This window comes from Cygnus olor, chromosome 10 (assembly GCF_009769625.2).
Source record: "Cygnus olor isolate bCygOlo1 chromosome 10, bCygOlo1.pri.v2, whole genome shotgun sequence".
NCBI lineage: Eukaryota > Metazoa > Chordata > Aves > Anseriformes > Anatidae > Cygnus > Cygnus olor.
The window spans coordinates 6,421,414-6,434,072 of NC_049178.1; the positions used below are offsets into that span (position 1 = coordinate 6,421,414).

General features: G+C 63.5%; 4 protein-coding genes across 4 annotated transcripts in view; 1 reads left to right on the plus strand and 3 right to left on the minus strand.

Annotated features, from left to right (window-relative positions):
• The first annotated feature begins 59 nt into the window (after window positions 1-59).
• Window positions 60-1,084, plus strand: TCTA (T cell leukemia translocation altered). Its single transcript, XM_040568992.1, has 2 exons — window positions 60-422; window positions 988-1,084. Exons 1-2 carry the CDS (start codon window positions 91-93, stop codon window positions 1,028-1,030), a joined length of 375 nt encoding a protein of 124 aa, XP_040424926.1. The 5' UTR covers window positions 60-90; the 3' UTR covers window positions 1,031-1,084.
• Window positions 1,085-1,131: 47 nt separating this feature from the next.
• Window positions 1,132-3,236, minus strand: AMT (aminomethyltransferase). Its single transcript, XM_040568988.1, has 8 exons — window positions 2,958-3,236; window positions 2,797-2,877; window positions 2,511-2,642; window positions 2,303-2,381; window positions 1,978-2,123; window positions 1,707-1,887; window positions 1,432-1,587; window positions 1,132-1,351 (listed from the first exon to the last, which is right to left on the minus strand). Exons 1-8 carry the CDS (start codon window positions 3,219-3,221, stop codon window positions 1,173-1,175), a joined length of 1,218 nt encoding a protein of 405 aa, XP_040424922.1. The 5' UTR covers window positions 3,222-3,236; the 3' UTR covers window positions 1,132-1,172.
• A 118-nt stretch (window positions 3,237-3,354) lies between these two features.
• NICN1 (nicolin 1) lies at window positions 3,355-5,980 on the minus strand. The gene is made up of 6 exons (XM_040568991.1): window positions 5,831-5,980; window positions 5,584-5,757; window positions 5,396-5,509; window positions 5,115-5,186; window positions 3,662-3,766; window positions 3,355-3,570 (listed from the first exon to the last, which is right to left on the minus strand). The coding sequence occupies exons 1-6, from the start codon at window positions 5,975-5,977 to the stop codon at window positions 3,529-3,531; spliced, it is 654 nt and encodes a 217-aa protein (XP_040424925.1). The 5' UTR covers window positions 5,978-5,980; the 3' UTR covers window positions 3,355-3,528.
• Window positions 5,981-6,475: 495 nt separating this feature from the next.
• The window catches only part of DAG1 (dystroglycan 1), a 43,682-nt gene continuing 37,498 nt past the window's right edge, over window positions 6,476-12,659 (minus strand). The window contains 2 exon segments of the mRNA XM_040568993.1: window positions 6,476-7,728; window positions 7,730-10,045. Of these exon segments, the coding sequence (XP_040424927.1) occupies window positions 7,636-7,728; window positions 7,730-10,045 (2,409 nt within the window). The 3' untranslated portion in view covers window positions 6,476-7,635.

A 12,659-nucleotide genomic window follows, 5' to 3' on the forward strand; every position in this document is an offset into this window, starting at 1 on the left:
GGCGGGAGGCGGGGGGAGGCGGAGGCAGAGGCGGAGGAGGAGGAGGAGGAGGAGGAGGAGGAGGAGGCGGCGGCGGCGGCGGCCGGGACGATGGCGGCGGGCGGCTGGGAGGCGCCGTGGCGGGCGCTGGGCGCGCTGGGCCGGGAGCTGGCGGCCGAGTGGGCGGCGCAGGACGTGCGGGCCGCGCTGTGCCAGCTGCTGCTGCTCTGGCTGGGGCTGAGCCTGCTGGGCGTCCGCCTGGCCTGGCGGGCCTACGGCGGCGCCGTGGCCGCTCTCTGCTACCGCCCGGCCGCCCGCCGGCCCCCCGGCACCGCCACCGCCACCGCCACCGGCACCGGCAGCGGCCGGCCCCGCGCCCACTCCCTGTCCCCCGCCGGCCCGGCCGGCCGCAACGGCGCCGCAGAGCGGCACTGCCCGCCCCGGTGAGTGCGAGCCCCCCGCCCGGTGCACGCCAGCCTGCGTCCCCAGCCCAGTGTGCTCCAGTGCATGTCCCCCCCCGCCACCATGTCCCAGACCAGTGTGGCCTCCGGGCACCTCAGTATACCCCAGTGCATGGCCCCCATGTCCTCATGTCCCCAGACCAGTGGACCCTCCGTGTGTCTCCCTGTGCTATGCCCCCCTCCCAGTACACCCCAGTGCATGGCCCCCCCACCCCCACGTCCCCAGACCAGTGAACCCCCCGTGTGTCCCCCTGAGCTATGCCCCCATCCCAGTACCTCCCAGTGCATGGCCTCCACGTCCCCAGACCAGTGAACCCCCCATGTGTTCCCCTGTGCTATACCCCCATCCCAGTACACCCCAGTACATGCCCCACCCATCCCCAGACCAGTGAACCCCCCGTGTGTCCCCCCCAGGCCATGCCCCCCTCAGCACCCCCCGAGTGTCCACCAGCCCAGTGTACCCAGCCCAGCACGACCCCATATGTGCCCCCCTCCAGACCCCTGTATCCCAGGAGGTGCCCCCCGCTCACGCTGCCTCTCTCCGCAGGGAGGGCCCGCCAGCTGAGCCGGGGAAGACGCACCGCGAGTGAGGAGCGCCCGCTGTGCCTGAGACCGCCCGCACCATTAAAGCGCTGTGCCCCCCATCCCGCTGCCTCTGCTTTGGGATTCAGCACCAGAGACGAGGCCAGCGTTGTGAGGCAGTGGGGTTTAATGGGGCCGGGCCACCTGGCCTCACTTGGCCACGTAGTAGTGGGTGGGCACAAAGGGCATCTTGGTGACCAGCGCCGGGTGCTGCTTCTTCCTCACCTCGACGGCGAGCGTGGTGCCCGGGCGGCTGTGCGCGGCCTCCACATACCCCATGGCGATGTTCTTGCCCAGGGAGGGCGAGGGGCACCCGCTGGTCACCGTGCCTGGGGACACAGGAAGATGAGCGGGGGCTGGCGGTCCCAGACACCCCCCCACTGACCCCCCCGGTGCCGCCCCCACGTACCCACAGGCCTGCCCTCAGGGTCCAGAATGACTGCGTGTGGCCGGACAGGGGGCCCCACCGAAGTCAGCCCCACGCGCTTCCGCTTCGGCTTCTCTTTGGCTTGCGCCATGATGATGGCTGCACCGGGGAAGTCCATGGCTGCACGCCGACGCTTGCCTGTGGGATGGAGAGGGGCGAGGGCTGGCGTGGTGGCTTCCCTACACTTCGCAATGCCCAGCGATGCCTGTGCAGTGGTTGGGTTGGAGGAGGCGGTGGTGGACGCGGCCTGGACCTACCCAAGGTCCACATCAGCCCGGCCTCGGCTGGCGTGGTGGTCTCATCGATGTCGTTCCCGTACAGGCAGAGCCCAGCCTCCAGGCGCAGGCTGTCCCTGGCCGCCAGCCCCGCCGGCCACACCTCAGGGATGCCCAGCAGCCGCTCGGCCAGCTCCACCGCCTGCCCCGCGGGCACCGAGATCTGCACGGCATGGGGACGGGGACGACAGGGTCAGGGTCAGTGGGGCACAGCGTCCCACCAGGACCAGCCTCCTTGGGGTGCCCCCGCTACCTCCACGCCGTCCTCGCCAGTGTAGCCGCAGCGTGTGACCCGGCAGCCCGGCACGCCGAAGACAGTTGTGGTGGTGCTGGTCATGAAGGACAGCTTGGCCAGGTCATCTGACAGCCCTGCCTGCAGCACCTGTGCCATGGAGGGACCTGGGGGGACAGGTGGCTTTGAAGAGGGGACAGCACCTGGGCGAGGTGGGACGCGGGGAGGGGAGCCCTGGCTGGGTGGAGAAGGCAGGGCCATCTAAGAGCCCCACAGGATGGCAGGTCTCAGGGTGAGAACCCCCTGCGGTGATGCCTGATGCCAGCCCTCGTGGGGACCCTGCTACCTTGCAGAGCCAGCAGCGCGTTGTCTGAGACCTCCAGGTGCACGTCGCTGCCAGCAGCCCGCAGCTCTGCTGCTCTGCCCTGCAACGGTGACAGCGGGCTGGTGGCACGGGGCCGGCCTGGAGCCAGCCCCACGCGTGGCCGCCTGGCCCACGGGGAGGGGGGAGCTCCTGCTTGTGGTGCGTCCCCGCCGGCAGGTAGCGGCCGTACCTTCATGATGGCCAAGTCCTTGTCGACACAGCCCGCGTTGGACACCACGTAGAGGTGCTCCTCTGCCGTGTTGGTGACAATGAGGTCGTCCACAATGCCACCCCGCTCGTTGGTGAGCAGCGTCAGCGTGCCCTGCGGGATGGCACCCTAGGGAGCGCGGGCAGGGCGCCCGGCCCTGCACCAGGCAGCACCGGGGGGGCCTCTGCCTCTGCCCCTGCCGGGCCGGGTGCCAGGTGCCCCTCGCCCCCGCGTCCCCCCCGGGCACGTGGCGCTCCTCGCCCCGTACCTGGCCCGGCTTCAGCTCGGCGATGTCCCCCACCACCAGGCTCTCCAGGAACTTGACGCGGTCCCGGCCGTACACCCGCGTCTGGAGGGGGCCGGGGGTGTGGTGGGGGGGGGGGGGGCGGCAGCGGGACCCCCTCCCCGCGGCCCCCCCCCGCCCGCTACCTGCAGCATGTGGGACACGTCGAAGAGGGAGCAGTGGCGGCGGGTGTGCAGGTGGGACTCGAGGTGCCCGCGGCCGTACTGCACCGGCAGGCTCCAGCCGGCGAACGGCACCATCCTGCCGCCGCGGGACCGGTGCAGGGCGTCCAGCGGCGTCCGCTTCAGCCCCCCCGGCTCGGCCCGGCCCGGCCCGGCCCCGGCCCCGCTCAGCGCCGCCGAGCCCGGGCGGCAGCGGCACAGCGCGGCGCGGCAGCCGGCCCGCAGCATCCTCCGGCCTCGGCTCGGCTCGGCCCGGCCCGGCCCGCCCCGGCCCAGCACGGCTCGACCCGCCCCGCCGGGGCTCCTGGGACATGCGGCCCGCCCCCAGCACCGCCCCCAGACCCAGAGACGAGGCACAGCGGCAGCGCCACAGCAGCGTTTATCCGGGGCTCCCCCCCCCCCCCCCCATCCCCCGCCGCGGAGCGAAGGGCGAGGAAGGCGGAGGGGCTCGGGGCAGGGCCCCGCCGGCGGGGGGTGAAGGCCCCCGCGGGAGGATCTCGGGCACAGCAGCGTCCACGCCGGGTCCCGTCGAGGCTCAGGTGTAGGAGAGCAGGTTGACATCGTAGCAGCCGTCCACCTGCGGGGAGAGAGCCGCCGTGGGTGCCCGCAGCACCGGCACCCCCCGCCCGCGGCCCCCCCGCTGCGAGCGGGGCGCTGGGGGCACTCACGTCGAAGCGCCCAATGCGGGTGGCCGCCTGGCGAGCCCGGATCACCTCCGTCAGCACCCACATTTGCTGCACCTCCGTCGACACCTTCTCCGGGTCGGGGAGCTCCTGCGAAGAAGCAGGAGCGATGCTGTGGAGCACCATCGCCCGGCAGCGGTTTCCCAAGGCAGGGAGAGGGGGGCCCCAGCGTAGGAAAGCAGCAGCTGGGAACAAGGTGACCCCGAGCCTGGCACGGCGCGAGCATGACCTGTCCCCTCTGGCCGGCATCCAGAGCAAGGACGTAAACCGGCTCATTAGCTAATAATTAAAGACATAATCGCGCAGTCCAGAGTTTCAGCCTTTGGGACTCACAAGCTCGGCCACGGGGTTTGGAGCAGCTCCTGCAGCCCAGCGGTGGTGACGCTGCCTGCCCCAGCGCCACGCGGGGTCACACAGCGGTGACAAACCGAGGGACCCAGCCCCTCCCTGGGGGCAACTCGAGCACCCGTCACAGCAGGTCACTGCCTCACAGCAGGTCACTGCCGGCTATGTGCCCCTGCTCTCCTGGGACTTTGCTCGCTCAGGGCCACCCCCCGGGGGCGTTGCCTCCCGATGCCGTCGTGGCTGGGCAGTGCCACGCTCCCCCTGCCACTGCTGGGGACCCACGGGGCTCCTCCTGTCCCCCAGCGCCCCACCGAGCGATGCTGTGTGCCCGCCAGTCCCAGTGGAATGCTCTCATCCCTGGGTGGATTTAATGTCTTCTCCGATCACATGTCCTGGTGGATTTTTTTTTTCTTTTCCTTCTGAACTCTGCAAGCTGCTCCCAGCACCAGGCTCGCTGGGCACTTCGGAGCACCCAAACAGCTCCTGGCTGGGCCCTGGAGCTGGCGATGGGCTGGGACAGAGCTGGCAGCCTCTTGGTGGAGTTGGTGCCAGGATTTGGGATCTCCTCCTGGGATGGGAGCGTTGTCCACCCCATCCTGAGCATCCCCGTGCTACTGTGTGCTGAAGCACCGCCTGTCTCGGTGCTCTGCCACCCTGGTGGCTCCAGGCCCTGCTCTGCAGCCTGCCCGGAGGCGCATACATACCCCCGGCCACTGAGCCCCCCACAGGCAGCCCGGTCCTTCGGGCTTGGGAGTTATGGACCAGTTCGAGTCAGACAGCACCAAAATTTCAGCCAAATTCAAAGCTCAAGCAGGCTGCTCCGGGTAGGGAGGCCGCCAGTGCTTGGCTGGCTACAGCTGGCAGCCCCGCGTCAGTTCCCAGCCCCTGCTCAGGTGTTGAGCGCCTCGAAGATGAAGGGCTTTGCTGGTGCCATGGGTGGCAAAGCCCCAAGGCATGTGTTTGCCTCCTGCCCTGCCACCGCGTGCCTTGGAGCAGAGCAGCCTCGGGGGGGGCTTTGCCCTCTGGCAGCCCCCTGCCCACCCCAGGTGCCTGCTCCCCGGTGGGCGTTTGCTGCCGCGCTGACACCACTCACCCCGTGCGGGCTGGCCGGCTGCTCCGGAGGGGTCAGCTGGGAGAGCCAGGAGGGGAAATCCTTCTGGGGGCTCTGCGACAGATCCAAAGGGTCACACCGCGGGTGTTTCCTGCCCGCCCCCACCCCTCACGCCACGCTTTGCCCCCTCCCCACTCCTTACAGGCATAAGGGGCATGCCCCCACCGTCATTCCAGGGATGCTGTCCCACTGCCCGCATGCTGCCCACCCCGGTGCGTGGTCCCCAAGCGGCCCGGGGGACCCCCAGTGTGCCAGAGGGTCACCTTCTGGGCAGGGGGGAACACCTGCAGCTCCTCGATGCTGAAGTGCAGCCAGGCCGGGGAGGGCTGCCGCAGGATGAAGCGCAGCGCCGTCACCTGCTCCATGTCGCACAGCATCTGCGGGGACAGGGGGCCGTCAGATGCCGGGGGGGGACGGGGACGGGGACGGGGACGGGTCCGGGGAGCGGGACCTGGTGGCGGCGGAGCGAGAAGTAGTCCTGGGAGCCCTCCTCGGTGTGCGGGCTGGGCATCAGGCGGTGGTCGCGGAGGCAGGTGACCCACCTGCGGGGCCCCGGGGGGCCGGCCCGCTGCACCCGCACGCTGAGGAAGGCGGTGTAGAAGTTCTTGAAGACGATCTCGTGCACCTGCGGGGAGCGCCGCGCGTCACGGCACCGGGCACCGGGCACCGCCACCCGCCCCGCCCCGCCCCGCACTCACATCGGCGGCGCCGCCCCGGGGGAAGCGCAGGTCGATGACGGCCACGCCGGGCCGAGCCGCCTCGGCCCCCCCGGGCAGCTGCAGCGCGGCGGCGGCGCGGACGGCGCAGGGCAGCGGGGCGCGGCCCGGCCCCGCCGCTCCCGACATGGCGGCGCCGAGCGGGGCGGGCCGCGGGACGTCACGGGGCGCGCCGCCGCCAGGGGAGACACCGCGCCGGGCGCGCGCCCGCGGAACCCTTCACCCGCCCCCCCCCGGGGCCGGCGGCGCGCCCGGGCTGCGCTAGGGGGAAGAGCCCCGGGACCGGGGGCGCGTCAGGATCGGGCCCCGGCCGCCTCCTTCCCCCCGCTGTGTCTCGGGGTCCCCCCGCTGCGCCCCCCGGGGGACACGCACAACTCACTGCCCCTCCTCGGGTGTCCCCCCGGTTCTCCGGTGGCCGGGAAAACGATAAAAAACCTGCATCCGTGCTCAAAGGGAGAGCCCAAAGGACCCAGCAGTACCTGCAGGAGGGCAGGGGGCAGCCGGCGGGGAGGCCGCAGGCCCCCAGGACGGAGGCCAGGAGGACGGAGGCCGCGGCAGATGAACGCGATGCGAGCAGCGGGCAGCCCCGCGAGCTGGCAACGAAGAAGCTGAGCCCGTACAAAGTGCTGTCAGCGTTACCGATTTTTAATTATATTTATATATATTTTTTAATAAAACGATTCGAGGCTGTATCAAAAATTTAGTAAAAAAATTAGATTTGAGAGCTCACTGATTGTTTGACTATTCACTATCCTTTTTTTTTTTTTTTTTTAAATCTCCTCGTTAAACTTTTCCAAGAGCCGCGGGGCTCTGCCCACAGCCGTGTGGCGTAGCAGCCAGGGCAGCCATCCCAGTATCACTCTGAAGGAGAGGAATCAAGGTGGAGAGATGGCAGTGTGCTACGGAAACCCCCCACTGTCACCAAAACGCCCCATGGAGAGCTTTTTTTCTTACAAAAGCCCCATCAGCCCCAGCACCCACCGTTACACAGGCTCCCGTCAGAGTCCCCGGTAGGCAACGGCCCCGTGCCTAGTGAACAGCACCCCGGCTGGTCTGACTCAACTGGTGGCTATTTTTTGATGTGTGAGAAAAATAGGATTTCTTTGATTAAAAAATAAAGTAAAATAAAAACAAAAACAAAAACAAAAAACACAAAGAAAACAAGAAACTGATCTCCCCCTAGCGACAGGGCTGGCTGGCCTCTAGGTCCACCCTCTCCCTAGGCCTGAAACACCCCCGGAGTTTATTTGTAGCATAGCGCTTCCCCCCAGTCCCCAAAACTATATATATACGAGTTTAGGTAAACAGTAGATTAACTGTAAAAACTTAAAACATCAACTTCAGAAAGTCCCTTGAATTTAATTATTTTTAGGCTACCTTTCATGTTACGTCCTGTAGCTAGACACACGTGAATAGAAAAAACAGTACAGTTAGTGTTAAAGGCAAACAGCGGAGACCCAGAGTGCCACCCCAGTGCTGCCTGCTCGTCCCCCCCCTCCCTGCCCTCTGCGCCGGCCCCGGCCGCATCCGGAAGCCCGGCGCCAGAAAGACGGTTTTTGAGCCGAGAATTTCTCTATGAATAAAATAAAACCAAAGCTTGTTAGGCAAAAATAAAACAAGTGTCCCCCAGGTTCCACGAGCACTCTGGTGTGGCAGGCGCAGCCGGAGGGGGCCTGCTTGGGAGTGGGCTGGGATTTGGGCTTCCCGGCTGGCGAGGGGGCTGCCGGCCCACAGACAGCACCGGTGTGGAACTGGAGGCCCCTTCTCCCCCGATCGCATCCAGTTCGTTAAGGGGGGACGTAGGGCGGCGGGGAGCGGTAGGGGGTCATGTTCTTCGGGCGAGAGCCTTTCCCCTCCATGGGCGCGGTGAAGGGGGGGGGGCGGCTGGTAGGGCGGCGCGTTGGGGTCCTCGTCCCGCAGCGGCGTGTACTCCCCGATGGTGTCCTGGTTGAGCGGCGTGGTCTCCGGCATGCTCTGGTTTGGGTACTCTGGGGGGGGCAGCGGGGCTTTCTCCTCCTGGAGGATGAGGGGCATGCTGGATGACGGCGGAGGCTTGGAGTCGTCCAGCTCATCGGCGAAGATGATAGGCACGCCCTTCTTTATGAAGGTGGCCTGGTCTTCGATGGTGAGCTTCCCTTTCCTCTTCTTGCGGTAGCAGATCATGGCGATGATGCCGGCCACGAGGAGGATGGCGGCCACCACCACGGCAGGGATGACGGTGTGCAGGTACACGTCATCCTCGCTGCTCTTCTCAGGGTCTTTGCCGGCCGCCACTGTTGGCGTTGCCTCCGAGATCACCCGTCCGTCCTTCGTCACGGGGATAAACTGGATGTGCCTGCAGCTGCCGGAGCCGACCACCGACACGTTCAGAGGCTTGAACTCGGGCTGTAAGATGTTGGAGAAAGCCAGGCTTGGCCCCCCTGAGTCATCTGCAATCTTTTTGCTCAAAGTCCGGATCTGCTCCCGGGGGCATGGCTCAACAGGCAGCGTGTTGTTTGTCCATTCTACCACAATGGAGCCTTTGGCAATGTCCTGCACCGTGATGGTGCTGCTGTTCCTGTCGCCGAACGCCAGAGCCAGCTTCTTCACCAGCATGATCTTCTTATTGATGTCATTCACCACCGCGTTGTGGTCTCCTTCCAACCTGGCCTTGAACTTCACTGGAGACTTGTCCCCATGTGGGCGTTTATGGACGTGGATTTCAAAAGCATCCACGGCAAAAAGCCCGCCTTTGTCTGTGGCATACATGAAATACTCGTGTTTCCCTATGTGGTTGTGGTCTGGCATGCCGTACATGAGTTGGCTTGTGCTGTTGAACTGGACCCACGAATTCTCCTCTAACATTTGCTGCTCCTTCAGCTTCAAGGTCAGCTGCAGTTTGTCAGTGGTGGTATCTTCCTTATCGTAAAAGGTATCTGAGGGTATTTTAACCTCAAAGTAAGTGCCCTCCCACGCGTCAACCCTGTCAATGTGGTTTGTCAGCTTGGGTGGCTCGTTTGGCTCCCAGGGCCGGGGGATTCCACTAGCTGTGGTGCGTACGCGGGTCGGTGGGGAGGCGGTGGTCAGCTTGGAGATCGGGGATCTGGTGGTGCTGGGAGGCTTCGTAGGACGGGGCGTTTTGGGCCTTCGAGTAGGCCTCCGTGTCGTCACTGTGGAGGAATCCGTCGTGGATGGCGTGGCGGGCTTCAGAGTGGAGACTCTCGGCTTCTTGGTGGTGGTCGTGGGCGGCGTGATCACCGCGGTGGGCTCTACATACCCAGGCATCGTGGGGCGAATCGGCACGGACGCCGTACCGGTGCCTTCTATCACCCTGGTCGGCTGGATTGGTCCAAGAGTGGGTGTCTGGATGATGGGACCCCTTGTTCTGATGGTGACCGTAGGCTTCCTCGGCAGTGGGATGGGCTCCCTGACGGGGGGTGCTGTCGTCTCTGTGGGGGGCGCTATGGCAGGCGACGTTGGGGTGGGGACGATCCTCGTCGGGGGCTCTTGAGCAGCAGTGGTGGGCGGCCCAACGGCAGTCAAAGGCGTCGGGGTGGCGTTGATCTGCCGACGCATCCTCTTTGGGAGGTGAGGTTTCTTGTTGGCGATGTGCCAGCCAACAACGGGGTAGCCAAGGCGGGCAGACATAGTTCCTTCCTTAGCCGGAGCCTCGACCTTGCTGATGTTGGGTACGCTGTTTTGGCTCAGAGAACATCCCAGTTTCCATGAGAGTAAGGCCCCATTTTCCACCACCTTCTTTGCATTTCCCGGTCCAGCCATGAAGGCTGACATATCAAAGAGTTTGTTATTTACAACAGGAACCAACTTCATGTTGTGAAGCTCCACCTCCGAGAAGCTTCTCATTCTGTTTAAAAGTTCGATCCTCTGCTTTGGTGTCATTTTTGTTAAGTCGGCATCCAAAATGACAGTCAGGACAGTGACCGGCTCTTCTGTGCCACACACAAACGGTGCTGCCTCACCCGTGTCTTGGGCTGCCACTCGCACCGACTGAGGCTCGTTGTGATCTTCTTGGTGGACCTCAACGGAGAACACATTTGTGGTCTGTGGCACATAGCTCCCGTTCGGGAAGGGCTGCAGCGTGGTCACCGAGATGTAGTGGACGCCCTTATCCGTGTCAAGGGGCAGCCCTTCCAGGGAGCTGCTCTCCGCATTCCAGTGTAACCAAGAAGGCAAGGACTCCTTCCCAGCTTCAGAGATCTACCAAAGAAGAGACAGAAGAAGGTGTTTTTAGAATTATGGCATTAGGGCAGGTTCTACCGGCAATAACATTTAATCAAAAGGACCAAGAAAAAAAAAATCTGAAGGCTAGTAACTGGTGAAGGAACCACCTGTCCGGAACAGGGCAGCCCGAGGCATCTCCTCAGCGTGGTGACAAGGGCTGGCTCTGTGGGGTGTGCCGGTCCCAAAGGACTTAAAGCACCACAGGAGCTCATAAAGTCCCGCAAAGGTCTCTCGCCAGACTCCTGACCTGCTTTGTCTACATGGAGAAGGCCCCGGTTCTGCCACAAGTGCCACCAGGCCTGTGCCTCCCCTCCCTGTGCCACCAGCACGGCCGAGAGTGCGCCAGGGAACAGCTACCTGCGCACCTCTGTGCTGAACTGCAGGTCCCTGCTCTGGGACGCCTGGGGACACAGGGACACAGAGCGATGTCCCCCTCTGCAGGCTGCGACGCCAGGGTACCTCTTCACACCCCTGTATGCAAGAGCTCCAGGGAAAGGCTCGCAGAGCCGCACCACGTTCAGCTCTCTTCGCTGGCTCTTTTTGTGCTTTTCACCTACAAAGAACAACGCCTCTACTTCAAAAGGGTGAGGAGACGAAGAAGAGGAGGCTAACTGCAAGGATAACACAGGGCCTGAAAGTCCATTGGGGACGGCAGCATGAGAAAGCTTTTGTGCAAGAGCAGCAGAGGGTTTCAGCCACGGCTGCAAGGGCACCACCCCTCTTCCTCTCATCTGCAAAGAATCAGCCTCACTTTCTGCCAGCCCAGACAAGCTGGAGAGCACATCACGAGACACACGCTCAGTACACTTTATAGAGCAGAGTTTAAAGCTGTTAGCACATCTTTTAGTTAACTCCTAACAAGCGGTGTCAGAGAGCAGGGAATTAGGGTTCCCACTTGCACCAGACGCAGAAAGCCAGCCCACCCAAGCCCAGGCTCTGAGATGTGAACATCCTTCCACTCGGCTTTGCCGTTTACCCGCTTGCCTGGCAGAAAGCAGCGGTTTTTGGCAGCGCTGCCAGCAGCCTCCTCCCCACCACAGCAAGAACAGAAGCTGCTTTTACCCCGGGGCAGCCCGGAGGAAAGCCAGCCCTCCACCTGAGCTGGGCACGCTGGCCTGGGCCTCCCTCTGGCAGGAACAAGGTGTCCTTTCTTTGGCATTTCACGCTCCAGAAGAGGATGCAGCCACGGCCTGGTGCTGCCCTGCCAGCCGAGGAGGCGGCCTTGTGCTCGTGCCCCTCCTCACAGCTGGCACCATTTCCTAGCACCCCCCAGGAACCGAGATGTCAGGGCAGCCCCGAGCACAACTCTGCGTTTCAAGTAGCAGGAGCCAGACGGTGCCGCTGCCCCCTCGGGCCACAGACAGCCACTGGCCGTACCGCAGGCAGGAGGCCGGGCAGGGCCGGGCGCGCGACGAGCGAACGCACGCAGCCCGGACAAAGCCGCGGCGCTGTCGAGGCTTACACAATCGGGAATAATAACGCCTTTAATAGCGAGCGGTTTAAACGCATGCAGAACGTGTAATTTTGGGCTACGTTTGGAACGAGCCTTCCCAGGCTGCGTGCCCTGTGAGAGCCCCTAATTACAGGGCCGCAGCCCAGCTGCCAAGCCTTCCTGTGACCCGAGGCTGCTGCTGCTCCCCTTTTCCCCGGGTCTGCCGAGCGAGGCATGGGTCAGTCTGACCCCTTCTGCTTTGAAAACCGTTTTTCAGCCCCTCCAGAAGATGAGGCCAAACCCTGCCCAGCCCAGAGGAGCAGCGCATGGGCACGGCGAGGGCCCTTCTTGGCTCACAGAGGGGCATGGCCACCCACCCTAATAAAGACTGGTGCACGAGGAGTGCCCCCTGCTCGCCCCAGAAGTCTCGATGGGTGTCTGGCCTGACTTGGGACACTGCTCACATTCTTCAGGGCCCACGCTAGAAAATGAAACTGCAGGCAGGTTAACACCGAACACCAGGCTCTTCTAGGAAGCAAAACCAGGCCAGGCAATCACCTGCCAGGACAGCTTGTTCTAGCAGGGACGTGATGGCTGCAAAACATTTATAAAACCACTTAAACCTGATTTAAAAACAGCTGAGCTAGCTTCTCAACCTGAGAGGACGTGCAGACTGTTTCTCAAGGCTCTGCAAAATTAGAAAAAATATCAAGTTTACATGGGTTACGCACACGAAACCCGTGAAGATGCCTGTGCTTCCCCAGGGAAATCTTTAGGAAGGCCACAAGTGACAGCTCTCCAACGCCATGGCCGTGCCTGAACCCAGCTGCCGTTAAGGTGTTGTGCTGTGCTTGCGGCACTGTGAAACTAGAGTGGAGCCCTGGACTCTGTTCTAGCAACATTTCCTCCAAATATTGCTTCAAATGGTATTTGTTAAGGCTGCACATAGTTAATGATTTGGGATCTCTAGTTTTCACGTAAGAAGTTTTCCAGTGTTTCATGCACACAGTAAATATCAGCCTTAAGCCCTGCCGTTTCTCACAAGGGGTCTGGTTTCAAAATAACTCCTCTGTTGCTCAAGAAAAAAGACTGTCTTTGTTTTCCTATTATTTGAGATAATTGTAAATGAATGCTTATCGGCTAAAGATTACACAAGCC

Coding starts and splice junctions, on each gene's coding strand:
- TCTA (XM_040568992.1), top strand. CDS start 91: ATGGCGGCGGGCGGCTGGGAGGCGCCGTGGCGGGCGCTGGGCGCGCTG. Junction 423..987: donor GAGCGGCACTGCCCGCCCCG/GTGAGTGCGAGC, acceptor CTCTCTCCGCAG/GGAGGGCCCGCCAGCTGAGC.
- AMT (XM_040568988.1), bottom strand. CDS start 3,221: ATGCTGCGGGCCGGCTGCCGCGCCGCGCTGTGCCGCTGCCGCCCGGGC. Junction 2,382..2,510: donor AGGACTTGGCCATCATGAAG/GTACGGCCGCTA, acceptor TCACCGTTGCAG/GGCAGAGCAGCAGAGCTGCG. Junction 1,888..1,977: donor CTGGCGAGGACGGCGTGGAG/GTAGCGGGGGCA, acceptor CATGCCGTGCAG/ATCTCGGTGCCCGCGGGGCA.
- NICN1 (XM_040568991.1), bottom strand. CDS start 5,977: ATGTCGGGAGCGGCGGGGCCGGGCCGCGCCCCGCTGCCCTGCGCCGTC. Junction 3,767..5,114: donor AGCCGGCCAGCCCGCACGGG/GTGAGTGGTGTC, acceptor GCTTCTTCGCAG/GAGCTCCCCGACCCGGAGAA. Junction 3,571..3,661: donor CCCGCATTGGGCGCTTCGAC/GTGAGTGCCCCC, acceptor CTCTCCCCGCAG/GTGGACGGCTGCTACGATGT.